Genomic DNA, 25,348 nt, shown 5'->3' on the forward strand with positions numbered 1-25,348 from the left:
TCAGCCCCAGTGGGGCTCTCCAAAGCTCAGGGCAGCTGCAGGGGCCCAGGCTGCAGCTCTTTATGCAGCTGAGGCAGGCCTGGAGCTCTGCTGGCTGCCGTCACAGCTGGGACACCAGCACACCTGGAGACACCTGCATGGGGCTGCCTCACTCTGCACACCCACCAGAACCTGTGTCTGAGTGCAGCCCCCAAACAGGTTGGTCCTGTCTGAGCAGTGAGTCGCAGCAGGACAATGAACAACAGCTCCTGAGCTGAGATGTCCAGTCCCAAGCTGGCACCTCTGAAAGTGACACAGCTTGCATGAGCTGTTGGCAGCCTGGCCCACTTTGTTCATGCCATTCACAGGAGAATAACTGGTGTCTGATGCTGACACTTGTCTGGGTGTTCTCCCATCCTCTGATTGCATTTGCACACCCAATGTCCTGCAAGGATGCTCTGGGCACTCTGACTTTACGGGTGGATGTAGAAATGTCAATGGGAAGCAACCTGTGGTTTATAGAAGATGTGACCCTGCAATCCAGCACTGCTGCAAATCCCTTTTATTGTAAGCTCTTGCAAACTCCATGATGGGGCACACATTGATCTTTGACAACCATTGAATAAATTTCCCCAAATCACTTTCCCATCAAGCAGCAGAAAAGCTTCAGAAGCAGAGCAGAGCATGAAGGTGTCCAAGGAGTGCAGCACAGCAATTCAGCTTTGGCTGCTCCAAGCTCTCTATGGATCTGATGCCATAGCCTGCCTGTCTGATACAACAGCTGCTGCTCTCAAGGTGCAGTTTCAAAAGCCACCAAACAAAAGCATGTGCCAGGATCACAGAATCACTGAATTGTTGTGTTCTGGAGGGACTTCTCAGCACCTTCTCGTCCAGACTCCAGGCTGCAGCAGGATCAGCTAGAGCAGGTTGTCCAGAATCATGTATTGTTGGGCTTTGGGTATCTCCAGACATGGAGATCTCCAGGCAGGATCTCTGGGCACCCTGAGGCACCCTGGTGCCACAGCATTGCTAAGGAGGTGAGGGACAAGTCAGCTGCACACTCTTGGGGACAGCTGAGGAGGAGAGGACTCGTTCCTCAGAGCTCTCTCCTGACATGGGCAGCAAAGCAAAGCAGCTGGAGGCTCTGCCCACATCTTTGTGCCTTTGAGCAGAGCAGGAGGTGCCCTGAGGGACACAGCTGGAAACACACCAGAGAAGGAAGTAGCACAGCCTCTGCCCAGGACATTTGTCCCCCTCTCCTCTGCTCTGCTCAGACCCCACCTGCACTGCTGCCTCCAGCTCTGGGCCCACAGCACAAGAAGGATACAAAGCTGTTGGAGTGGAGTCCAGTGGAGGCCATGAAGGTGCTCCAAGGGCTGGAGCAGGTCTGCTCTGGAGAGAGGCTGAGAGAGCTGGGGATGTTCAGCCTGATCAAGACTGCTGAGGGTCCAGTACCTCAAGGATCTCCAAGAGGGCTGGAGAGGGTCTTTGGACAAGGGTATGGAGGGACAGGACAAGAGGGAATGGTTACACACTGATGGAGGGCAGAGTTAGATGGGATATTATAAAGAAGTGAATCACCCTGAACAGGCTGTGGTATGAGTAAAAGTTACCCAGAGCTGTTTTGACTGCCCCATCACTGGAGGCGTTCAAGGCCAGGCTGGGGAGGGCTTGGAACAAGCTGGTGTAGTGGAAGGTGTCCCTGCCCATGGCAGGCAGGTGAGAATGAGATGATCTTTAAGGCTTTAGTGTCCCATCAAAACCAACCCACTCTGTGATTCTGTGATTCTGTGACTTGTGGGAAAAGCCACTGAGCCTATTCTAATGACAATGTGAGGCTTATTGCCGGGGACAGGCGTTGTTGAACAAGGTAACCGTTTTACCATAGAGGTCAGACAACTTCTCCTCCAGCTTCCCCAGGCTGAGCTCCTCCACCTGGTTCTTGTCGTTCTTAGCAATGGCCCCCCAAGCTTTCATGGGCTTTGTGCTCCCCAGACAGCAGGCAGCTGACCAGATGTGGCTGGGTCTGTTCACCCTCCCGTTGGACACGGAAGTCTTCCCAGGCACAGCACCCGTGATCACGTAGGTGGTTGTACAGCCCTTGGTCTTTGCAATCATTTTTGCATCCTCGTAGACCCTCCACTGGCTATCGTTGAGATCGCTGTCCTGGGGCACTACGTTGGTCAGGGTGAAGGTGGCCATTTTACTGTCATTGTTATCCATATGGCCACTGGGATTCAAATGGCCACGGTCCAAACCCTTCAGTGCTCTGTAGTCATCGCATACAGCCTGGCTCTTTTTGATATCTTCTGCAGAGATTTTGTATTGGTCTATGAGGCGTTTCTCTGATTCCATCTCTTTGAGATTACTTTTACCTGTGAGCTGGACAGGGAAAAAGAAAGAGGTGTTAGAATGGGGAATGGGAGTAATGGAGCAAGTTCCCCTGGAGGAGAAGTCTCTGAGGGTCAAGATCCCATTTTTTCTCATCTCAGTGTATGAAAATGTATGAATCTGAGAGAAATCATACACATGGACCAACCCACATGAACACAAAAGCTTTAAAGAGGAAGTAGGTCAGATTCGGACTGCTCTCAGTTTGACTTGTGACCTTTGTGATCCAGCCTGCAGCCTGTGCTGGGAGCATGGTTGGATGCATGTGACAAGGAGCATTTCCCACTCCTAGGATTGAAAGGTGACTTTGGTGATTCACCTCCCCTGCCAAATCTACTTCCCTTTTCTCCTGCCTCCACAGCGCAAATCTGCCCTGGGCTCTCCCTGGATCCCCTCACACCACACTGTGATTCTGTGATTTTATGTGGGGTTGCTACAGGTGTACCTCAGTCCTGGAACACCAGAGGTTGCCTCCTGGAACCCCATACACAGGGAGAAGTGTCAAGAAATCAGTCCTGGAGCTGAGGTTTCCCTGGGAGGGCTACAGTTCATTCAAGGAGGAACAGTTTTGCTCAGTAAGCAAAAAGATCGCACTGTGAATGGAATCTGTTCCAGCAGTGCTGGGAATGTGTCTCAGAGCTGATCTGGGCCAGGGAGAATTTTCTGCAGCATCACTGCAAAGAAGTTACAGATGATCAGTCTCTGAGAGGAGCCTGTAATCCCAAAAGAGTCCTGGGGAAACTAAATTCTCCAAAAAGGGCTCAGGAGAAAATCAACAAAATCCAAGGTTTTTTGGAAGGCCAGGGTCCAAGGTCCAGGAGGAAAATGGCAGGTTGGATAGGCCTTGGAGCATGCTGGTCTAATGGCAAGTGGCCTGGCCCATGCAGGGGAGCTGAGATGGTCTTTAAGGTTCCTTCCAACACAAACCATTCTATGATTCTCCAAAAGGAGAGAATGTGGAGGCTGCAGTGGTGCAACACCAGATTAGCTGCTTGAGCTCCTATGCATAAGATGAAAAGATGATTCTTTTCATAACTTTAACAACATTTGGTTCATCTTTAGAGAAACATATTTAGCCTTCCTTTGGAGTAGGGCATGTGGCTTCCTTCTCTGGCTCACCTTCCCCCAATGCTGTCCTGCCACTCTGTCCTTACCAATGACAGGAATTGCTTCTTTTTCTCTTCTGCAATTGGCCTGGCCTGTTCTGCTGAAGTTTGTCTGAAGGACATTTGTGAGGGCTCTAGAGCTTGTGCAGTTCTGTCTGTCTCCTGGATCATTCTGGACCAAGCCTGAGCCAAAGGTGCTCAGGGGTCACTGCCCATGGATGGAGGTCACACCCTTGTGACTGGACCATCACTGATGCTCCTCACTTTGCAGTGCCAGAAATGTCACTCCAGAAATCCCTGCACAGTTAACGTGGCCCTCACATCTCCAGTGCCTTTTCCCTCCAGGCTTTGCCCCTGGGCCAACTCACTCCCTTCTGAGTTTCTCATATTTCTTCTCAAATACCAATCACAAAGCCTTTTTAACTCTTCACTGGGAGCAGACAAGCTCTGCCAGGGATGCAGAACAGCTCAGGGCAAAGTGGGGATCAGATCCCAGCAGGACTGTTGGTCCCTCAAGTTTAGCCTCTCCTGGATGCCTTTTCCCCATCACTTGGGCACCCAGCACAGCAGGGCACAGGCAGGGGAAGCATTTGACTTTGTCATGTCATGCCAAGTAATGGGATTTGCTGTTCCTGTCAGGTGAAGGCAGAGAGCTGGGCACCTTTGGGATGTGATTCATCTCATGCTCTTGCTGATGTCTCAGGTGCATCAGAGGAACCATGTGGTGCAGGTGTTTGAAGTAAAATGAGGACATTCCCATCTGTGTGTCCATTCGCGTGTGTTTAGAGGGGTAGTAGGAAATAGGAGTGGTCATTTAAATGCTACAGCTCATCTCTGAGTGGCTGGAGGGTGATGTGATGTGATGTGGTGTAAGAGAGACACCCACCTGAGGCTCAACAAACCACGATTTAGGTCTTTTGCCCGGAGCAGGGTGATAGATGTAAGCAGAGTACACTGGAATCCTCCCGTCTCTGTCGTACAGGGTGGCATAGTGATACGCGTTCCTGAAGCGCTGACAGATCCAGGCTGGGTTCCTTGGGTTCAGGGCATCATTTGGAATGGTCCCCGCATAGAAGAACTGAGGACAACTATCAAAGGAGTTCACCACCTCGCTGTGTCCCAGCCAGAGGCAGCTGGCCAACACCTGCAGCAGCAGCAGCAGCCCCAGCATGGTGGCAGGATTTCAGTGAAGGGCTCTTGCTCCCCTGGAAGGCAAATGCAGAAGGACACTCAGCTGGGAGAGAGCAGGTCATGGCCTGCAGCCTTTGGTGCAGGGGGACAGAGCTGGCAGAGGAGGGGATTATGAGAGACCAGGAAAGGAGTAATTTCTGTCCTCCTGCGTGATATGGAAAAATCACAAGAGCAATAAGGCTGAAACCTAAAACAAGGTTTAGGTGCCCAGAGGAGGCAGCAGTGGGAGCACTCAGCCTGTAGGAGGAAGGAGCCAAAGCCAGCAGGACTGCAATCAGCTCTCACAGCCAAGTGATCTTGTAACTGAGGCACAGCCCTGGGACAAGGTCACCTTTGCCCACCTCCCTCCTGCTCTCAGCACCTTCCCCCAGCAGACACCTGCACCTGGGCACGGACTCTGCTCAGCCCCCTGCAATTCTGAGCTGGGCTTTAATCTCATGGGGCATTGGGCAGGCAAAGAACAGCAGTGCTGCACTTCCTGCAGCTCTCTGGCCCCATCCAGGTTCCCACCGACACTCAGCTCTTCCACTCAGACCCAATACTGAACCCCAAATCATCCACCTGGGGTCCTGCCTCTCAGCTGACATTGGGCCATGGCTGTCCTGCTGCTCACCTTGCATTTCCACGTTATCCAGGCCCAGACCCTGAACTTGCAGACACATGCAGAGAGCAAAGGAAGGGGCCAAGCAAATGGCAGCAGCAAGCATGAAGGATAACACCTCTATCTTATCAGCACAATGGCTGCTGCAGTGCAAGCCCTGAGGGGCAGCTCTTGCCCTGGTTGTTTGGGATTCCTGCTGGTGCCCATCTTCAGCTTTGCTGATTGATTTCCCTGTACAGGCAAAGGCAGCATGGCAGGAATTTCTTGGACAGCAACCTGTCCTGTTTTGTCTTTCTCAGTGCTGATGTGATTTTCAGCAGTCAGTAAGGTCATTCCTTTATGAGAAAATTGCTGAAAAGCTCCCTGGGATCATGGCAAGCAAGCAAGGGGCGTCTTTGCCTCCTTTTAGAGGCAGCTCAGGTTTGGGAGAGCAGGGATGCTTCCCCTTGCATAGCCAGACACTCATTGGAGAGATTTAATATCATCGGCATTTGCAATAAGGCAGCTGGGACAGGCAGTTCAAAGGGTTCCTGGCAGACAAAGCTGCCACAGCCTCTAAAGCACAAAGCCCACCTTGGGCTGGCAAGGGGCTGAGCTCAGGACAGCTGAAGGCTTCACAAGTCACCTTGCACCTTTGCCCTTGTCTTGGTCTTCTCCCTGCCCCTCATCTCTCCATTTCCACTGGATTTAGGATGCTGAGCTGCACACAGCTCTGCTCTGACCCAAGATATCTGGTCCTTTTTCTCTTTTCCAGCCCTGAATCAGGAATGTGGTGACCAATGAGCTGGAAACTGAGAACTGCAACTACAAGTCGGGACTTTTTACAGTGCTCTGCTGAGCATGCCCAAAGCTGCCCCAAATCAAGCAGAGAAGGGTCTGAAAAGTCCTTCTGCATGACCCACTCCATGAGATTAAAATAGATCTAACTAAGGTAATATCTAATATAACAGATTCATAGAAAACAGCCTACCTTGAGAAGGAGTGGCACAGGATTCTGCTCACAGCCCCAAAGTGGCAGAGGAGTCTCAAATGCCTCTGCTGCAGTCTCAAGACTGTCTAGGTTTATATACTCTCTAGGAAGAGGCAGTTGGGGGATTTCTCAAGCAGGGTTCAGAGTAAATTTTCCCAGGTGTTCAGACCAAACCTGTGTTTGTCCAGAGGCTTTTTGCAAGGTCATGGCTGGAGTTTTAGTACTCAATAAATTCCTCCTTCTTTCCTATTCAACAGTTTGATGTTAATTTTCAGGTAAGTTGGCTTGAGTTTCTTTCCCAAATCTTTCCTTCTGTCCTTGCCCTCCTGACTGACAGAAAATACTAAATGGCTGCAAAATTAAAGTGCATATATAAGCACTGATTGCTCCTTGGAGCTCAGCAACTCCAGCCTAGCCTTTGTCCATATATATATTTATTCCAGAAAGTCAGGAAAGATTTTTAATATTGGAATCAATGGTGAGGAAGGAGAAGGGGCTTACCTTCAAGCAGAGTCTCAGAACAGGCAGCTGAACTGTTCCTTCTGTCTTCTCTCAGGAGAAAGCAGTGTTTGAATCAGGAGTGCACCTGCAATATATACCCTTTCAAAAATTTGCCCCTTGTTATAAACAAGGAATTCTACAGAATAGAGAAGTTTTCTATTTTTATTCAGGGGGTATGTGCACACCCACCCTGAAATGTGCTGACTGTTGTTTGTCATAGTTTCCCCAGAATTTCTCCCAACGTTGCTGACTTGCAGCATGGTATGTCAGGATCAGTTAACTATCCACCCAGTCATGAAGTTGCCCTTTCTTGTAAACAGTGAATTCCAGAGAAAAGAGAAGTTTTCTATTTTTATTTAGGGATTTTGTTCACACCCACTCTGAAAGATGTTGACATTGTTTTAGTTTCCTCAGAATTTCTCCCAAATTTGCTGCCTTGCAGCATGGCATGTCAGGGTCAGCTAACAGGGTCTGGTGGCTTCCTTGATCATTTCCTCAGTGCCACCAGCTGCAGCTGCTGCTGCTCCAGCACCTACACGTGTTTCTGCTCCCCACAGAACAGCTCTGGGGACATTGGATGGACTGGCCTGACTCTGATACACTCAGATATTCACACTCTGTCCTTCTGCAGCCTCCCAGAACATCATGCCCATGGCCAGGCTACACATACTCTCTTGCCTGGTTGCCATGGCTGTGTGACAGCTCCATCCCAGCAGTCTGGGAAGGAGAAGGCTCTGGGGATACCTCAGAGCACCTGCCAGTACTTTAGGAGTCTACAGGAGAGCTGCAGACAGACTTTGCACAAGGGTTTGGAGCTGATAGGTGTGCTGGGTTCAGGGTTAATGTTTTTGTCAGTGGCAGGAGTGGGGCTGTGTTTTGGAGTTGTGCTGAACACAGAGTTGGTAACACAGAGATGTTTCTGGTATTGCTGGGCAGAGCTTCCACAGGCCAAGGCCTTTTGTGCTTTTTGTACTGCCAGGCTGGCAAGGAGGCTGGGGGTACTTGGGAGCTTGGGAGGAGACACAGCCAGGACAGGTGAACACAACTGACCAGAGGATATTCCAGAGCATGGCACATCATGCTGAGCATATAAAGTGAGGGGAAGGAGGAGGAAGGAGGGGGCATTTGGAGTGGTGGGTTTTGATGCTGGGTTTTGTCTTCCCAGGTAAGTGTGAGGGGCCCTGCTCTCCTGGAGGTGGCTGAACACCTTTCTATCCATTGGAAATGGTGAAGGAATTCCTTGATGTGCTTTGCTTGTGTTCACAGCCTTTGATTTCCCTGTTAAACTGTCTCTATCTCTACCCAGGAGTGTTCCAGCTTTTCCCCTTCCAGTTCTCTCCCTGCTCCCGGTGGTTGGGGAGGGAGGGAGCGGCTGCGTGGGGCGTGGCTGCTGCCTGGGGTTAAACCACACCTTTGGGACAAGCTGAAAGGGCTTGGAATGGAAGGAGTGAAGGTTTAGACTCGATATTAGGAAGGTATTTGTGACTGTGGGGTGGTGATGCCCCAGCACAGGTTGCCCACAGAAGCTGAGCCTGCCCCATGCCTGCAAGTGTCCATGGCCAGGCTGGCTGGGGCTTGGAGCAACCTGGGATAGTGGAAGGTGTCCCTGCCTATGGGAGGGCAAGGATGTAGCTGGTCATTAAGGTCCTTTCCAACCCCAAATATTCTGCGTTTCAATGACCATTCATTCATTTACAGCTAAACTGGACTCATTTTCTTCTGTTTCCAAAAGTCCAGGAATAATAGAATGACGAGTTGGTTGTTACAACCAGAAATATCCAGAAGAAATGTGTTAGACCAAAGTTGGTTTAAAGAAACTGGTTGAATCCTGTGGTTTCTTTTGTCTCTGTTAACCTGGGACTGATGTCTTTAACCAACTGGGGTTTAGCCAGAATGAGGGAGAAGAAGGCTGAAAAGAAGCAGATCTGCTGGAGGTGTGGCAAATTCCTCTTTTCTGATAGGGCCCAACAGTGGTCACATCATTAGAAGGGGCCATAAACCATCAAATATCCCCAAAGTGTCACTCCAACTCCACAGTGCTGCATGACCCAGTGTAAAATCCCTCCCAGGGGAAAAGTGGGGCAACCCCACCTAATCCTCAACTCACAGAACCCATTGGACTCTGTTGCACAGGACCCCACCCACAAAGGATCAAGAGTAAGGACATCAAAGTTACAGTCTCATTGCAGGAGCCATGGGGATATCTTGTGTGACCTGTTGGCACCCTGACTCACTTTTTCATCCTCACTTGTTGTAGAAGTATGTGGAGTGTGATGCTGACACTTTTGCAGGTGTTATGGCATCCTCTGGTTGTGTTTGGACACTGAACCTCCTGCGAGGATGGGCACTGTGACTTTTCTGCTGGTGGAAATTTCAGTGGGAAGCAACTTGTGGTTTATAGTTGAGGTGACTCTGCAATCCAGCACTGCAGCAAATAAACTTTATTGTGAATGCCTGTGTTGGGACTGAGCAAGGTGAAGGTCAGAGGCCTTGCATTGCTGTGCTGGTAGCTGGACAGTATTGATAAGAGACCAGTGTTTTGGCTACTGCAAAGCAACACCGTCCCTCTGACATTCCTTCCCCCATCAAAGAGGATGGGAGTGGGCAAGATCCTGGGAGGGGACACAACTAGGCCAGCTGACCTAAATTAGCCAAAGGGATATTTCATACCATATGACTTCAGCTTAGATATATAAGCTGAGGGAGAGAGAATGAAGGAGGGTTGTGTTGTGAGTTTTCAATGCTGGCCTTCTAGAGGAATTGTGCCCTGCTTCCCAGGAAGTGTCTGAACATCGTTGTTGATGTGAAGTAGAGACTGGCTTTTGCTCTCTTTAGCTCTTGCACACCCGGCACACACCCTCCTGGAGTGTGTGTGTGGAGATTCCTCCTTGGAGTGGAGATGCCTCTCAAGATCACATCTGAAGGCTGAGCCAACGAGATTTAATCATGGTCATGATTTAATCATGGTCATGATCTCTATTTAATTGTTTTTGCTGGTTTTAATATAACTGCTTTAATATATTTGCTTCCATATTGCTTCATAGTGCACAATATTATACTAATAGCTATAGCTTCCATACTGTGAACTAAAAAATAATTCCGATTAACATATTTTTGCCTTATCATTATAATCCTAAATCATATATAATTACATAAATATGCATAATTTGCAATCCTCAAACCTATGGGACAAGTTGTATAAAGTTTCAATTACATCTATATAATCCTCTAGATGGAAACAACTGACAAAATCTGGGGCTAAGATTGGATCCAGTTCCCTGAGAAGGAGTTTACCAAGCCAGGGAGTCCTTTCTGCAGCTCATGACTCAACAGGAAAGTTTCTCTATTAACCTTTGCCTGAAGCTCCCATTTGCCCACAAAACCATTTTCAAGGAAAAGGGACTCCCCCCAAGATCCCTAAATGTCCATGGTCAAAAGGAACAACAAAAATCAGAAGATATGTAAAATTCCACAAAGTTTTATTAGTAAATTACACACTTGTCATGGAAATTGTTATGTTAGTCCCTAAACTACTCTATAAGCAAGTGGCAGAGGGTATCCTTTTATATATGAATTTTCCTGACCTGAAAACAGGTTTCTCACTTCCTAACGTAACATAAATATCGTGTGAAGTCTGCTCTCTTAGACCTCCCTGGAAATGAATCAGAGATCTTTGGGAGCCTTGGGTCGTCTTGCTCCCTTCTACAGTCCATTTGTCCCCCTCTATTCTGCTCTGGTAAGTCCTCACCTGCAGGGCTGCCTCCAGCTCTGGGATCCACAACAGAAGAAGGTGGCAAAGCTGTTGGAGTGGGGTCCAGAGGAGGCCACAAAGATGCTCCAAGACCTGGAGCACATCTGCTCTGGAGAGAGAGTGAGAGAGCTGAAGGTGAGGGAGCCTGGAGAAAGGACTCTTGGGAGAATTTGGACACCTTATAGTATCTAAATGGTTTTAAATGAGAAAAGGACTTTGGACCATGGTATGGAGTGACAGGACAAGAGGGAATGGATTTAAATTGAAAGCAGACAGGGTCAAATTAAAGGTTAAGAAGAAATTCTTTACTGTGAGAATAGTGAGGCCCTGGCATAGGTTGTCCAAAAGAGTTGTGACTGCTCCATCCCTGAAGTGTTCAAAGCCAGGTTGGACAGTGACACAGGCTGACCACTTGGAGATGACCACAGCTAGCCCAAGCTCCTGGCCCGTGCCAAGAGTGGCTGCTCCCTGTCTGCCCCACTCTGGGTGTCAGTAAAGCAGGGCTGCCTCACCCTCAGAGGCAGCAAAGCTGCTCTGTGCAGCTGCTGCTAGAATCCTGAGTCAAGGAGTCCAGAGGGAAGGAAAAAAGAGGGATCACTTGTATAGGTTCTCAAAAGGCTTCAATCTGACAGGATCCAGGAACAAGTGACAGTTCCAACAGGGTAACAGCATCATAAGTATGGGGGAGGGAACATGGGGAGGATACAAACTTGGACCAATGGTGAAACACCTGGGGGGGGGGCACAAGGTGGGGTGTACATCATGGCATCCAGTGGGACACAACAGGGGAGGAGAGCAGGCCAAGCAGACCAATAGGCATTCCAGGGATCCAGGATGGACACAGAAGTTTCTGGAAACAAAGGTGGGATTTCTGTGATGGACAAAGGAGGAGGGCAGGGTCTCCCTGAGTGGCAGGGAAGATTCTGGAATAAGGGGTTGGTCTTTAGGAAGATGGACAGGGGAGTGGGTGGACATTGCTCAGGGACAAGCCAATATGTATGGGGGACAACTGGAACAAACAAATTTGAACTTATAACACCACAATTTCATAACAAAGAAACTTACTAGCCCAGGACAGGGCTTGGAGCCACCAAGGATAGTGGAAGGTGTCCCTGCCCATGGCTCAGGAGCTGAGACTGAGACTACAGGGATGGTCTTTGAAATTCCTTGAAACCGAAACCTTTCTGTGATTCTGTGACATATGGCAAAAGCTCCTGAGCCTGTTCCAGCTAGGATGTGAGGCTTATTCTCGGGGACAGTCACTGTCAAACAGGGAAACCTGTCCCCTCCCATAGAGCTCAGTTAACGTGTCCTCCAGCTCCCCCAATGTGAGGAGCTCAACCTGGTTCCTGTCGTTCTCAGCGATGACCGCCCAAGCCTTTATGTAGTTGTTGTCCACCACGCAGCAGGCAGCTGACCAGAGGTGGCTGGGTTTATTAACCCTCCCCTTGGCAATGTAGTTGTTCCCAGGCACAGCACCCACAATGACATAGGTGGTTTTACAGCCCTGGGTTCTCCTGATCATCGTTTGCTGCTCGTAGTTGTTCCAGGCGCCGCCGTTGAGTTTCTCATCCTGGGGCACTATGTTGGTGAGGGTGAAGGTGGCCACCCTGCTGCTGTAGTCATCGTGGTGGCCATTAGGGTTCAAATGGCCCCTGTTCAAACCTGTCAGGTTCTTGTAGTCATGAAGGATAGCCTGGCTCTGGCTGAGTTTCTCCAAGGTGACATTGTATTGATTTAAGACTGTCCACTCTTTTTCCATAGTTTTGGGATAAGCTGGGCCAATCAGCTTGACAGGAAATAAAGAGAAAAAGGTGTTAGTACTGGGGATGAGCATAACTGAACAGATTTCCCTAGAGCAGAAGTCTCTGAGTGTCAAGATCCTGTTTTTTGTCTGCCCCTGATATGGTACAATACCAGATTAGTTGTTTGAATTCCTATGAGGAACTCAAAGTGCAATCAAACTGCATTTTTTTTTTGTTTGTTTCAGAAATTAATTTCACATTTAGTGCATTATATTTAGCTTTCCTTTGGAACACTGTATATGGGTTTCTTCTGTGGTTCATTTTCACCTAAATCATTCCTGCCCCTCTGTCCTTAGCAATGACATTAATTTCCTCTTTTTGTGCCTATTATTGCCTTGGCCTGTTTTCTAAAGTTCTGAAGTTTGACTGAAGGACATCTGGGAGATCTCTGTTGGTTTTGGAGTTCTGTCTGTCTCCTGGATCCTTCTGGACCAAGCCTGAGCCAAAGGTGCTCAGGGGTCACTGCCCATGGATGGAGGTCACACCCTTGTGACTGGACCATCACTGATGCTCCTCACTTTGCAGTGCCAGAAATGTCACTCCAGAAATCCCTGCACAGTTAACCTGGCCCTCTCATCTCCAGTGTCTTTTCCCTCCAGGCTTTGTCCCTGGGACATCTCACCTCCTTCTGAGTTTCTCCTCACTTCTATCACACCACTCACAAAGCCTGTTTGACTCTTCACTGGGAGCAGATAAGCTCTGCCAGGGATGCAGAACTGCTCAGGGCAAAGTGGGGATCAGATCCCAGCAGGACTGTTGGTCCCTCAAGTTTAGCCTCTCCTGGATGCCTTTTCCCCATCACTTGGGCACCCAGCACAGCAGGGCACAGGCAAGGGAAGCATTTGACTTTGTCATGTCATGTCAAGTAATGGGATTTGCTGTTCCTGTCAGGTGAAGGCAGAGAGCTGGGCACCTTTGGGATGTGATTCATCTCATGTTCCTGCTGATGTCTCAGATGCATCAGAGGAATCATGTGATGAAGATGTTTGAAGTTCAGTGAAGAGAATCCTGTCCAGTGTGTCCATTTGTATTGCATAGTGGGTTGGAACAAAATAGAAATGGTTATTTTAATATTGCTTTTAATGACTGGAGGGTGATGTGCTGTAAGAGAGACACTCACCTGGGGCTCAACCAGCCAAATTTTAGGTCTTTTTCCCGGTCCAGGCTGGTAGATGTAAGCAGAGTAGACAGGAATACGCATCTTCCTGTCATACAGGGTGGCAAAGTAATACTGGTTCTTGTAGCGCTGACAGATCCAGGCTGGTTTCTGTGGCTCCAGGGCATCATTCGGGGGGATCTCCCGGAAAAAAAACTGAGGACATGAAGTTTCAAAGGACTTGACCACCTCACTGTGTCCCAGCCAGAGGCAGCTGGCCAACACCTGCAGCAGCAGCAGCAGCAGCCCCAGCATGGTGGCAGGATTTCAGTGAAGGGCTCTTGCGCTCCCCTGGAAGGCAAATGCAGAGGGGACTATGAGAGACCAAGGAGAGGGTAACTTCTGTCCTCCTGGATTTGGAAAAATCATCAGTGCTGTGGGGTTGTGCAGGGAGATGACTGGGGATAAAAGGATAGTGTTACAGGAGAAAATACAGTTGCTCTTCCCTGGATGAAACACAGTCAGCATACCTGGCCTCCCACACACAAGGAGGACTAAATCTAAGGTGGGCCTAAACAGCAGGTGGAGTGGAGACACCATGGCCAGGCTCTGTCAAAACCCTTGCAGAGGAGACACCTTGGTGACATTTTCTAGCTGATAATCTGTGTGACAACTGAAAACCATGGGAGACAAATGAAGATGTCCTGCTGCTGAATCAGCAACCATGGCAAAATTCCTCTCCTTGGACTGATGTACATCCCCGTCCCAAGGTTACTGCAGGTACTTTACTGAGATATTCACCCTCAAGGCATGAGAACCTCTCACTGAGAAAGATGTATGACTACATGCAAACATCATCTAAATGTAAAGAAATAGTATAAAAGTGAATTAAAAATGGAGAGAAGTTATGGAAGACTCCATTGTAACTTCTGGGGTCAGTTGATGGGCTGAACCTGCCTTCCCTCTCTTAGAGATGCCTATTGGGTAAGAATCCTACTTTAAGCATGCTGAATGATTACCTCAAGCCAGCTTTTGCTAGGGATTAAAGCTTCTTAGTATGTTGTTCTGAATTAACATCTCACTTTGAATATCTCTTTGCTGTCTTTCACTGGCAAGCCTCAAACCTCAACCTGTCACAGTTTTATTAATAGTGTTATTCTGTAAAGAGTTAAAGTGAGTCCTCCAGGGGCACTGGCAGTTTCTGGCAGTGGGTAAAGGTGTGGAGACCCAGGAGGGCTTTCTCTGGTTGGTGTGTGACCCTGAACAAGTCAGTCAAACCCTCCAACCCAGAGAACTGGTCACTGAAGGGTCCCTACCACAGGACACCAACAGGCTGAGAAGGGTTTTGGCTTTCATGTGGCAGTAACAGACTGAACACACACTGAAGGTTTGAGTACATCTCCCTTTTCCACATGAGAGGATGAAATCTAAAATAGGTTTTAGGTGGCCAGAGAAGGCAATGGTGGGGGCATAGTCTGTCTGAGGGGTGTTCCAAACTCACCCAATGCCTAAATAGCTCTTATGGCAAAGTTATCATGGAACTGAGATACGGCACTGGGACAAGGTCACCTTTTCCAGCCTATTTCAGTTGAGCTCAAAGCTCAGCTTTGCACTGGCACTGGAGAAAAAAACCCTTTGACAAAACAGGGCTGGGAAGCCCCAACTTACAAACATGATCTCATAGAATCACAGAACATGCTGAGTTGGAATGGACTCATCAGGATCATTGGGTCCAACTTCTGGCCCTGCCCAGCACAGCCCCAGAAAGCCAACCATGTTCCTGACAGTTTTGTGCAAACACGTTTTGTACTCAGGCAGGTGTGGTGATGTGACCACTTCCCAGGGGAGCCTGTTTCAGGGCTCAACCACCCTCTGGGTGAAAAACTTCTTCCTGATATCCAGCTTAAATCTTCCCTGACTCAGTTTCAGGCCATTCTCACTCCCTCCTGCTCTCAGCACCTTCCCCCAGCAGACACCTGCACCTGGGCACGGACTCTGCTCAGCCCCTGCCATGCTGAGCTGGGCTTTAATCTCATGGGGCATTGGGCAGGCAAAGAACAGCAGTGCTGCACTTCCTGCAGCTCTCTGGCCCCATCCAGGTTCCCACAGACACTCAGCTCTTCCACTCAGACCCAATACTGAACCCCAAATCATCCACCTGGGGTCCTGCCTCTCAGCTGACATTGGGGTATTAAGCTACATATACCCTTGGCTCTGATGCAAGACATCTGGTCCTTTTTCTCTTTAGCAACCCTGGATCAGTAAGCTGGAAACTAAGAACAGGAACAACAAATGGTGACTTTTTACAGTATTCTGCAGAACATGCCCAAAGCTGCCCCAAATCAAGTAGAGAAGTTCCTGAAAAGTCTTTTTGTATGACCCCCTTCACATGCTTAAAATATATTTAACTAACTTAATGTCTAACTTAATATCAGATATACAGAAACCAGCCTACCGTGGGAAAGAGCGGCCCAGGATTCTGCTCGAGCCCCAAAGTGGCAGAGGAGTCTCAAATGCCTCTGCTGCAGTCTCAGACTGGCTGTGTCTATATGATCTCCAAGTAGGCAGAGTTGTTAGATTTCCCACAGTGTTTAGAGGGAGTTTGTCCAGGAGTTCAGCCACCTGTGTTTGTCTGGAGGCCTCTTGCAAGGTCATGGGTGGAGTTTAAGTGCTCAATAAACTCACCCCTCCTTCTTACTGAACAGTTTGGTGTTAATTTTCCAGGTGACTTGGCTTGAGTTTCTTTCCCAAATCATTCCTTCTGTCCTCCTTTACAGAAAGTGTTAAAGAGCTGCAAAATTCAGTGTATGCATAAACTCTCCTTGCTCCTTGGAGAGCAGATGTTGGAACTCAGCAACTCTGACCTAGGCTTTGCCTATATATATTTATTTCAAAGCTCAGGGAAGTCTTTAAATATTGGAGTAAATGGTGAGAAAGGAGCAGGAGCTTACCTTGAAGCAGAGTCTCAGAACAGGCAGCTGAAGAATTCCTTTCTTCTTCTCCCTGGAGAAACACTTGGCTGATCCCTCAGGAGTCCCAGTGCAATGTATACCTGGTCATAAATCTGCCCGTTGTCATAAACAGGGAATTTCACTGAAAAGAAAGGTTTTCTGTTATTATTCAAGGAGATTCGTTCATGACCACCCTGAAGTGGGGTGGCAGTTGCTATTTGCAATTTCCTCAGGATTTCTCCCACGTTCTTGCAGCATCATGTGTCAGGAGAAAATAACTGGGTCTGGTGACTGATCTGTTCATTTCCTCATTCCCCATGAACGGGGACCTACATGTGTTTCTGTTCCTGGCAGAACATCTCTTGTGGCATTAGACTGACTGGCCTGTCTCTGAGTACACCCAGATGTTCACAGTCTGCTCTTCTGCAGCCTCTCAGAACACAATTAGTAGGGTCAGGCTGCATATTTTCCCTTGCCTGATTGCAAAGGCTTTGTAAGAACCCTTATTCATGCAAAGCCTTCTGCTGAGAAGGCTCTGGGAGACCTTAGAGCTCCTTCAGTGCCTGAGAGTGGTTCACATGGAGAGGAGCTTTTGAGAAAGGTTTGGAGTGACAGGACAACAGGGAGCAGCTTTAAACTGACAGAAGGCAGAGCTAGATTAGATGTTAGGATTAGATCTTTTTTCAAAAAGAGCAGGCTCAGGGCACTCTACAATTGCCTTAAAGGAGGTTGTAATGAGGTTGAAATTGGTCTCTTCTACCAAGCCAGTAGTGAGAGGACTAGAGGAAAAGGCTTTAAGATGAGACAGGGGAAATTCATATTAGATGTCAGAAAAAACACTTTTAACTGTCATGTTGTGAGACAGTGGAAAAGGTTGCCCAGAGAGGTGCTGGAGTCACCATCCCTGGAGGTGTTTCAGAGGCATTTGGATTTGGCACTGGGTGATATGGATTAGTGGTTTAAGGTTTACAGTGGTAGTTCTGAGGGGATGGTGTGACAGGATGACCTTCAAGGTCTATTTCAACCTTGAATTCCATCATTCGGTAATTCTGTGAAACTGATTCCTTCTTCTTTTTGGCTTCCCAAGTATTTCACAAGCTTGCTGTGGAGGACAGGACATTTCTGGGTACTGCCAGGGATAACAGTCCCCAGGACAGCCCAAGGAGGTGATGGAGGTGGGATTCATGGGGTTGGTCAATCACTCATAGTTCCAGAGCCTGGAAAGCTGAAGCAGTGGACATGGGATGAGCAGGAATGAGGATGAGTGTGGTCTCAAGCCCCAGCCAGTGTGCAGAGGTGAGTGAGCAAATCAGAGGCAGCCCCCGAGGTACTGGGATGTCTTTCAGCCTCAAATAGCACTGATGTCTGGGGAACTGTGACATTATTGGTAGTAGAAATTTCAGCAAGAAGGAACTTGTGGATTATACATGAGATGACCCTGCAAACCAGCACTGCAGCAAATAATTTTTATTGTGAACTACTCAAGAAGTAAATGATCTGTCCTGTGATGATCTTTTGATTATGACATTGAATACATTGAATACATTGAATACACTGAATATATTGAACACATTTCCCCAAATCAGTTCCCTGTAATTTTGCAGAAAAGCTTCAGAAGCAGGGCAGAGAATTAAGGTATCCAAACAGTGCATCACAGAAGTTTATCTTTGGCTGCTCAAAGCTTCCTTTATATCTAATGCCTCATCCTGCATGTCTGATACCACAGGTGCTGCTCTCAAGGTACAGTTTCAAAAGCAAGCAAACAAAAGCATGTCTCAGGATCACGTTATCACTGAATTGTTGAGTGTGGGAGGGACCACTCAAAATCTTCTAGTCCATATCCTTGGTCAAGGAGGGTCATCTAGAGCAGGTTTTCCAGAATCTTGTCCTTGCACCTGGAGTGCTGTGTCCAGGTCTGGTGCCCACAACAAGAGAAGGACTAAAATTATACTGGAGTGGAGTCCAGTGGAGGCCACGAAGATGTTTCAAGGTCTAGAACATCTCTGTTCTGGAGACAGGCTGAGATAGCTGAGTGTGTTCAGCCTTGACAAGAAAAGGCTGTGGAGAGAAGTTCAATCCCCTTCCACTACCTAGAAGTTCACCAAGAGATCTGGAGAGGGCTTTTGGACAAGGGCATGGAGTGACAGGACAAGAGGGAATGGTTTCACACTGACAAAGGGCAGGGTTACACGAGATGTTAGGGAGAAATTCTATACTGAGGGGGTGGTGAGGCCCTGTCACAGGGTGAGCAGAGAAGCTGTGGCTGTGCCATCCCTGGAAGTGTTCAAGGCCAGGTTGGATGCGGCTTGGAGCAACCTGGTGTAGTGGAAGGTGTCCCTGCAAAAGGAAAGGGATGGAACAAGATGATCTTTGAAGTCCCATAAAACACAAAGAATTCTGTGATTCTAATGGCATGTGGGAAAAGCTCATGAGCCTTTTACACACAGGATATGAGGTTTGTTAGGGGGGACAGGCACTGTGGAACAGAGAAACCTGTCCCCTCCCATAGAGCTGTGTCAAGTTGGCCTCCAGTTGTGCCCTTGTGAGGTTCTGCACCCGGTTCATGTTGTTTCCAGCAATGACCGCCCAAGTCCTCCTGCTGGCGTTGGTCTGGCAGCAGGCAGCCGACCAGATGTGGCTGGGCACATTAACCCTGTTATTGGAGATGTAGGTGTTCCCAGGCACAGCACCCGTGATCACGTAGGTCGTTGTACAGCCCTGGGTATTCTGAGCCATCGTTTGATTCTCGTAGTCTTTCCACTGGCCCTTGTTGAGTGTGCTGTTCTGGGGCACTATGTTGGTGAGGGTGAAGGTAGCCCACTTGCTGTTGTTGCCACTTTGGTGGCCACTGGGGCTCAAATGACCACGGTCCAAACCCTGGAGATTGTTGTAGTCTTGGTTGATAGCCTGACTCTGGCCAATTTGCTGTAGAGTGATCTTGTATCGATTACGGATGGACATCTCTGTATCTATATCCCTGGAATAAGCTGGGTTGATCAGCTTGACAGGGTAAGAAGGGGAAAAGGTGTCAGTACTGAGGATGCATAGAATTAAACAGATTATCCTGGAGCAGAAGTCTCTGATGGGCAAGATCCCATTTTTTGTCGTCTCAGTGTATGAAAATGTAGGAATCTGAGAGAAATCATACACATGGCCCTCCTGCATGAACACAAAAGCTTTAAAGAGCAAGCAGCTCAGAATATGACTGCTCTACTGCTCTCAGTTTGACTTGTGACCTTTGTGATCCAGCCTGCAGCCTGTGCTGGGAGCATGGTTGGATGCACGAGACAAGGAGCATTCCCCACTCCTAGGATTGAAAGGTGACTTTGGTGATTCACCTCCCCTGCCAAATCTACTTCCCTTTCCTCCTGCCTCCACAGCGCAAATCTGCCCAGGGCTCTCCCTGGATCCCCTCACACCACACTGTGATTCTGTGATTTTATGTGGGGTTGCTACAGGTGTACCCCAGTCCTGGAACACCAGAGCTTGCCTCCTGGAACCCCATACACAGGGAGAAGTGTCAAGAAATCAGTCCTGGAGCTGAGGTTTCCCTGGGAGGGCTACAGTTCATTCAAGGAGGAACAGTTTTGCTCAGTAAGCAAAAAGATCGCACTGTGAATGGAATCTGTTCCAGCAGTGCTGGGAATGTGTCTCAGAGCTGATCTGGGCCAGGGAGAATTTTCTGCAGCATCATTGATATGAAAATAAAAAACATCAGCTTTTCAGAGGAGGTTGTAATCCAAAAAGACTCCTCTGAAAACTAAATACTCCAAAAATGCCTCTGGAGAAAGTGACCAAAATCCAAGGTTTTTCAGGTATCCTGTGTACAGGGTCTAGGAACATAAGGCCAGTGAGGGGTTTGGAGCATGCTGGCCTGGTGGCATGTGGTCTGTACCATGCGGGGGGTTTGGATCGAGATGATATTTAAGGTTCCTTTCAACAGAAACCACTCTATGATTCTATGATTCTCCAAAAAGACAGAAGTTTTTATCCCTCCCTAACGAGGAGGCTGCAGTGGTGCAAGACCAAATTAGTTCCTCATGTTCATGTGAGTAACAAGTACAAATGGTTATTTTTTTCATAACTTCAACACTTGTTGTTCATTTTTAGGGAAGCATATTTAGCCTTCCTCTGGAATGGGACATTATGATCTTGCACATTTTCACCAAAAACTCTCCTCCTATACTTCTCCTAGAAAGGTCCAGAATTTGTTGTTCTTCTGTTCCTTAATTGGCCTGGCCTGTCTTACTGAAGTTTGTCTTGAAGGAGATTTGTCTCCTCTAGAGCTTGTGCAGTTCTGTCTGTCTGCTGGATCCTTCCGGACCAAGCCTGAGCCAAAGGTGCTCGGGGTCACTGCCTGTGGATGGAGGTCACACCCTTGTGACTGGACCAACACTGATGCTCCTCACTTTGCAGTGCCAGAAATGTCACTCCAGAAATCCCTGCACAGTTAACCTGGCCCTCACATCTCCAGTGCCTTTTCCCTCCAGGCTTTGTCCCTGGGCCATCTCACCCCCTTCTGAATTTCCCGTCGTTTCTATCACACCAATCACAAAGCCTGTTTAACTCTTCACTGGGAGCAGATAAGCTCTGCCAGGGATGCAGAACTGCTCAGGGCAAAGTGGGGATCAGATCCCAGCAGGACTGTTGGTCCCTCAAGTTTAGCCTCTCCTGGATGCCTTTTCCCCATCACTTGGGCACCCAGCACAGCAGGGCACAGGCAGGGGAAGCATTTGACTTTGTCATGTCATGCCAAGTAATGGGATTTGCTGTTCCTGTCAGGTGAAGGCAGAGAGCTGGGCACCTTTGGGATGTGATTCATCTCATGCTCCTGCTGATGTCTCAGGTGCATCAGAGGAACCATGTGGTGCAGGTGTTTGAAGTTCAATTACAAGAATCTTGTCCAGTGTGTCCACGTGTACATGTGTGCATGTGTGTAAGGGAAGTGGGAGGAAATAGAAAAGTTGGGTTGAATGCTGCAGCTCATCTCTCAGTGGCTGGAGGGTGATGTGCTGTAAGAGAGACACCCACCTGAGGCTCAGCATACCACGAATTAGATCTGCTTCCTGGTCCAGGCTGGTAGATGTAAGCAGAGTACACTGGAATCCTCTTGTCTCTGTCGTACAGGGTGGCATAGTGATACGAGTTCCTGAAGCGCTGACAGATCCAGGCTGGGTTCCTTGGATTCAGGGCATTATTTGGGGGAATCTGTGCATAGAAGAACTGAGGACAACTTGTAAAGGAGTTCACCACCTCGCTGTGTCCCAGCCAGAGGCAGCTGGCCAACACCTGCAGCAGCAGCAGCAGCCCCAGCATGGTGGCAGGATTTCAGTGAAGGGCTCTTGCTCCCCTGGAAGGCAAATGCAGAGGGACACTCAGCTGGGAGAGCTGATAATGGGCTGTGCAGGTGGGACATAGCTGGCAGAGGAGCTGTCTATTTCCACTGCTCATTCATTGACAACTAAACTGGATTCATTTTCCTCCAATTCCAAAACTCCAGGAATACAGTAATAATGTGTTGGTTGTTATAACAGATATGGTTATGAAGTAATAAATCTCTCAAACAAGTCCTGAGGTCTGTGAGCTCATGGTTTTACATTTCACTGTTTTTTAATAAAAATCTCTGCTCCAGTACCTATTTACAGGATCTTCTCTGCCTTTCAAGTTAGTGGAGGCACTGCCTACATGTTGCCCTGATCTGTGTACTTTCTGGATGAGAGATGTTCAGTGAGCTCTGCTGATCCAACTCCCCTGTGGTCTGTTCCATAAGAAAAACCTCCATTTCTTCTACTTGTAAACAATTCTGTTGGATCTTCCAGTCTTTTTATAGTTGTGAAATCAGAAATTCCTACATGAAGTACTTTTGGTAAGTTTTCCATATCATGGTAAAAAAAAAAAAAACTTAACAGGATTTACAGCACTTTTTTAGTGAAATTGTTTTGAAGTCTGGATCTGTCTTCTCCCAGTGGATGTTCTCCTGATTTCTCCCTCAGTTTTCTTTCTGTCAGATGCTAAATGCAGCAGTCCCACCTCATGGTAAAGCAGAGCAAGCTGGGAAGTAGGTGAGCAAATGCAGGGAAATGGAAACAGCTCTTATGACTGCAGTGGTGTTAAAGGGGGGTTTTGAACCAGAGGGCAGTACTGTTTCTACTTTAATGACTGGACGTGGCACTCAGTGCCATGGTCTGAGTGACAAGGTGGTGATTGATCAAAGGTGTGACTTGATGATCTTGGACATCTTTTCCAACCTAAATGATGCTGTGATTCTACTGAAAAAAAATGACATGTCATCAAAGCCTTCTCCTGAGTTTTCAGTCCCTGTGGAAAAAGGAAGTGAATAGCTGAAGAGATACTAAGTACGTGGAGGGCTGCAGGTCTTCAGGGCAAAGTAAATCACAGAAGCCAAATGCACGTGAGAAAACAAAATGCACGTGAGAAAGCAAAACGCAAGAAACAGGAATGTTGCTTGGACAGATGGATTGAGGAGATTTGTGCTCTTCTGGACTGTTCTCCTTCAAGGGCAGCAAAGATCCCATGGCCACAGGCAGGATCTGTGAGTGAGTACAGAGAGGGAGTGTAGGCACCTCAAGGCCAGCACTCTTTACATCAGCCAGGTAGGTGATACAGGCAGGTCTCACCTTGTATGCCAGGTATGTTCATGGAATCACAGAAAGAATCGTGGAATGGTTTGGACTGGGAGGGATCTTAGGGATCATCCATTTCCCAATCCCCTGTTTTGACACCTTCCACTAGACCAGGTTGCTCAAAGTCCAATCCATCCTGGCCATGAACACTTCCAGGGATGGGGCATTCACATGTTCACCTTTGCCAGGTGTACAAATGAGAGTGAGCTTCAAGTGATGGGTAAACACTGACCCAATAAGACCAAAGATTAGAGGTTCACAGGAAAGGCAATAGCTGCTTCTTCTGTTCTTCCCCTGTGTCCAGAAGTGACCCTAAAGCACCTCTGCTGTGCAACTCTCCCTCAAGGAACATTTTCTATGTAAAAAATAGACCCCTTGTCCAGAGCTATATGAAAAGTATCAATTTCATGGAGAAAAGTGCAAGGAAAAGGTAAGGATATAAAAGCTTGACTATGTTACTAAATCCCCCCAAAGACAGCAGATGTACATTTTCCATTTTAAACAATTTTCCTCAAGCCTTTCTATGCAACACTCCAAATGCTGGCTCATGGCAATCCTTGAATTTTGGAGATAAATTATTCAATCAATTTTTTTCCTCACAAGGATCAACAGCTTTTTTTAATATTGTACAGTTCAGCTGAAAAAGTTGGTGTGGGATTTGGATATCTTTGGTTACATTAACTCTACCAGACCAAGTGCCATGGTCCCTGTGCATGCAGATCAGGTAATACTGAGGTGACAGAAAGGTCACCTCCTTGCCACCAATGAAGCACCACCCTGCTACTAACACTCACAGCTGAGAGCTGTCAGGCTCCCTGTGGTTACACTCTTTCAGTTTCTTTTGGCTTTGGAGACCAAAAATGAGTATATTATTTTCACTTTCAGATCCTCACGTGGCAAAACCTCTGAACAACCACCATGGGAGGCTACAAGGCAGGTTTTCAGCCAGATAAGGGAGAAGTCCCTGTGGGGGTAGGATGGTGTTTTTATCATGGCAGTTGTACTCCCTTAAACAGCTGGCTAAGCTGTAGAACTCCCACCCCTTGCCCTTGGGGAAGGTCACATTCACACCTGAGGGTTTTCATCCCTTCTGATGAGCCATAAAGGCCTCACCTGCCCTGATGTGAGAGGCAGCTGAGAAGAGGTCATAAACCATCACAGAGCCCCTGATGTGTCCCCAGACTCATTCCTGAGGCCTTCCACCAAAGGACTGAAAGCTCCCCCCCAGGTGAGGTATCTGGGCATTCCACCCAGCCTGAGCATATTTTAACTCACTGGGCTTTTTGTTGGGGGGATTTTCCCCCCACACCTGATGGATCAACACTGTGACCATCACTTCAACCAGCAGACATCAAAATAGCAACAATAAAATCTTGTCCCTGGATCCATGGAAGGTGAGGTCTTTCTACTCCTATCCTTTCTTTCTTTTTTTACTTTATATATTTCCTTAAGTGATATTTTAATAGATATATACAGAGATATATGGAGATATATATTTAAAAAACAAAAATATGGATATATATATACACATATATGGATATATAGTACTGATATTAATAAAAATAATACTAACCAAAATTACTACATACCTCCTTTCTATTGAAACCAAATTGTTCTGAAATAAACCCTTCTACATACATATATTCTTAAAAACACTGGTCATTCAGTGTTGTTTCATTCTGACCCACCCCAAGGGATCTATTAACAAGAACCTGGATTATCCTTCCCTTCTGGTCTCTCACACTCTGCAGTTGTTCCTCAGGTAAAATGGAAGTCCCAGCATATTAATGCAGCTCTGGAGCCCGAATTCTGAATTTGTGGAATCTTCTTTCCACCATGCAGTGATAACAACACACTTCCTCATAAGCTATGGCAGCAGTCATAACTGCACTTCAATTTCAATCACATGTTGGTCTGTATAGAAATTAATCCATGCTGTGGTTTCATAGAGATACATTCTTAGGAGGATGAAATACCATTACTTATTAACACAACCTGCTTATAAAGCCTCCTTTGATTTTTTTTTTTCCTGGAAAATGTTTGTATATTAGGATTTAACCATGTATGTGGACTCCCAAATGCCATTGAGATTTGGGTGCTTTGAAGTTGCTCTCAGATACGCTACCAAGGTGGTCTGAGGCAGGGAGCACACACCTTCAGAAAGGGATTCACACCTTGTGAAAGGGATTCAGACCTGTTGAGTCTGGCCAAAGGGAGGCTGAAGGGCAGCCCAGCAGCTGCCTGCAGCTACTCAAAAGATCAAGAACACCAAAGTTGAGCTCTTTGTGGCAGAGCCAGGCACTGTAACAAAGGGCAGCAGCCACAGACTGGCTTGGGAGGTTGCACAGCAGGATAAAAATTG

The 25,348-nt window shown here is 47.7% G+C and overlaps 3 protein-coding genes across 4 annotated transcripts; all 3 read right to left on the bottom strand.

Annotated features, from left to right (window-relative positions):
* Positions 1 to 518: 518 nt before the first annotated feature.
* LOC136556798 (endonuclease domain-containing 1 protein-like) lies at positions 519 to 6,853 on the bottom strand. Of its 2 annotated transcripts, none has more exons than XM_066550192.1 (3): positions 6,740 to 6,853; positions 4,363 to 4,681; positions 519 to 2,361 (listed from the first exon to the last, which is right to left on the bottom strand). In XM_066550192.1, exons 2-3 carry the CDS (start codon positions 4,645 to 4,647, stop codon positions 1,819 to 1,821), a joined length of 828 nt encoding a protein of 275 aa, XP_066406289.1. In that variant the 5' UTR covers positions 4,648 to 4,681; positions 6,740 to 6,853; the 3' UTR covers positions 519 to 1,818. The 2 variants fall into 2 exon arrangements, with proteins under 2 accessions (XP_066406289.1, XP_066406291.1); XM_066550194.1 differs by lacking the exon at positions 6,740 to 6,853 and adding an exon at positions 6,239 to 6,329.
* A 3,348-nt stretch (positions 6,854 to 10,201) lies between these two features.
* Positions 10,202 to 16,607, bottom strand: LOC136556721 (endonuclease domain-containing 1 protein-like). The gene is made up of 3 exons (XM_066550089.1): positions 16,343 to 16,607; positions 13,416 to 13,742; positions 10,202 to 12,279 (listed from the first exon to the last, which is right to left on the bottom strand). Exons 2-3 carry the CDS (start codon positions 13,704 to 13,706, stop codon positions 11,734 to 11,736), a joined length of 837 nt encoding a protein of 278 aa, XP_066406186.1. The 5' UTR covers positions 13,707 to 13,742; positions 16,343 to 16,607; the 3' UTR covers positions 10,202 to 11,733.
* A 2,195-nt stretch (positions 16,608 to 18,802) lies between these two features.
* Positions 18,803 to 21,658, bottom strand: LOC136557130 (endonuclease domain-containing 1 protein-like). Its single transcript, XM_066550725.1, has 2 exons — positions 21,374 to 21,658; positions 18,803 to 19,342 (listed from the first exon to the last, which is right to left on the bottom strand). The coding sequence occupies exons 1-2, from the start codon at positions 21,656 to 21,658 to the stop codon at positions 18,803 to 18,805; spliced, it is 825 nt and encodes a 274-aa protein (XP_066406822.1).
* Between the last annotated feature and the right edge of the window lie 3,690 nt (positions 21,659 to 25,348).

The sequence above is a fragment of the Molothrus aeneus genome, chromosome 5, assembly GCF_037042795.1.
Source record: "Molothrus aeneus isolate 106 chromosome 5, BPBGC_Maene_1.0, whole genome shotgun sequence".
Classification (NCBI taxonomy): Eukaryota; Metazoa; Chordata; class Aves; order Passeriformes; family Icteridae; genus Molothrus; species Molothrus aeneus.

Coding starts and splice junctions, on each gene's coding strand:
- LOC136556798 (XM_066550192.1), bottom strand. CDS start 4,647: ATGCTGGGGCTGCTGCTGCTGCTGCAGGTGTTGGCCAGCTGCCTCTGG. Junction 2,362..4,362: donor CGTGGTTTGTTGAGCCTCAG/GTGGGTGTCTCT, acceptor TTCCCTGTCCAG/CTCACAGGTAAAAGTAATCT.
- LOC136556721 (XM_066550089.1), bottom strand. CDS start 13,706: ATGCTGGGGCTGCTGCTGCTGCTGCTGCAGGTGTTGGCCAGCTGCCTC. Junction 12,280..13,415: donor TTTGGCTGGTTGAGCCCCAG/GTGAGTGTCTCT, acceptor TTTCCTGTCAAG/CTGATTGGCCCAGCTTATCC.
- LOC136557130 (XM_066550725.1), bottom strand. CDS start 21,658: ATGCTGGGGCTGCTGCTGCTGCTGCAGGTGTTGGCCAGCTGCCTCTGG. Junction 19,343..21,373: donor CGTGGTATGCTGAGCCTCAG/GTGGGTGTCTCT, acceptor TACCCTGTCAAG/CTGATCAACCCAGCTTATTC.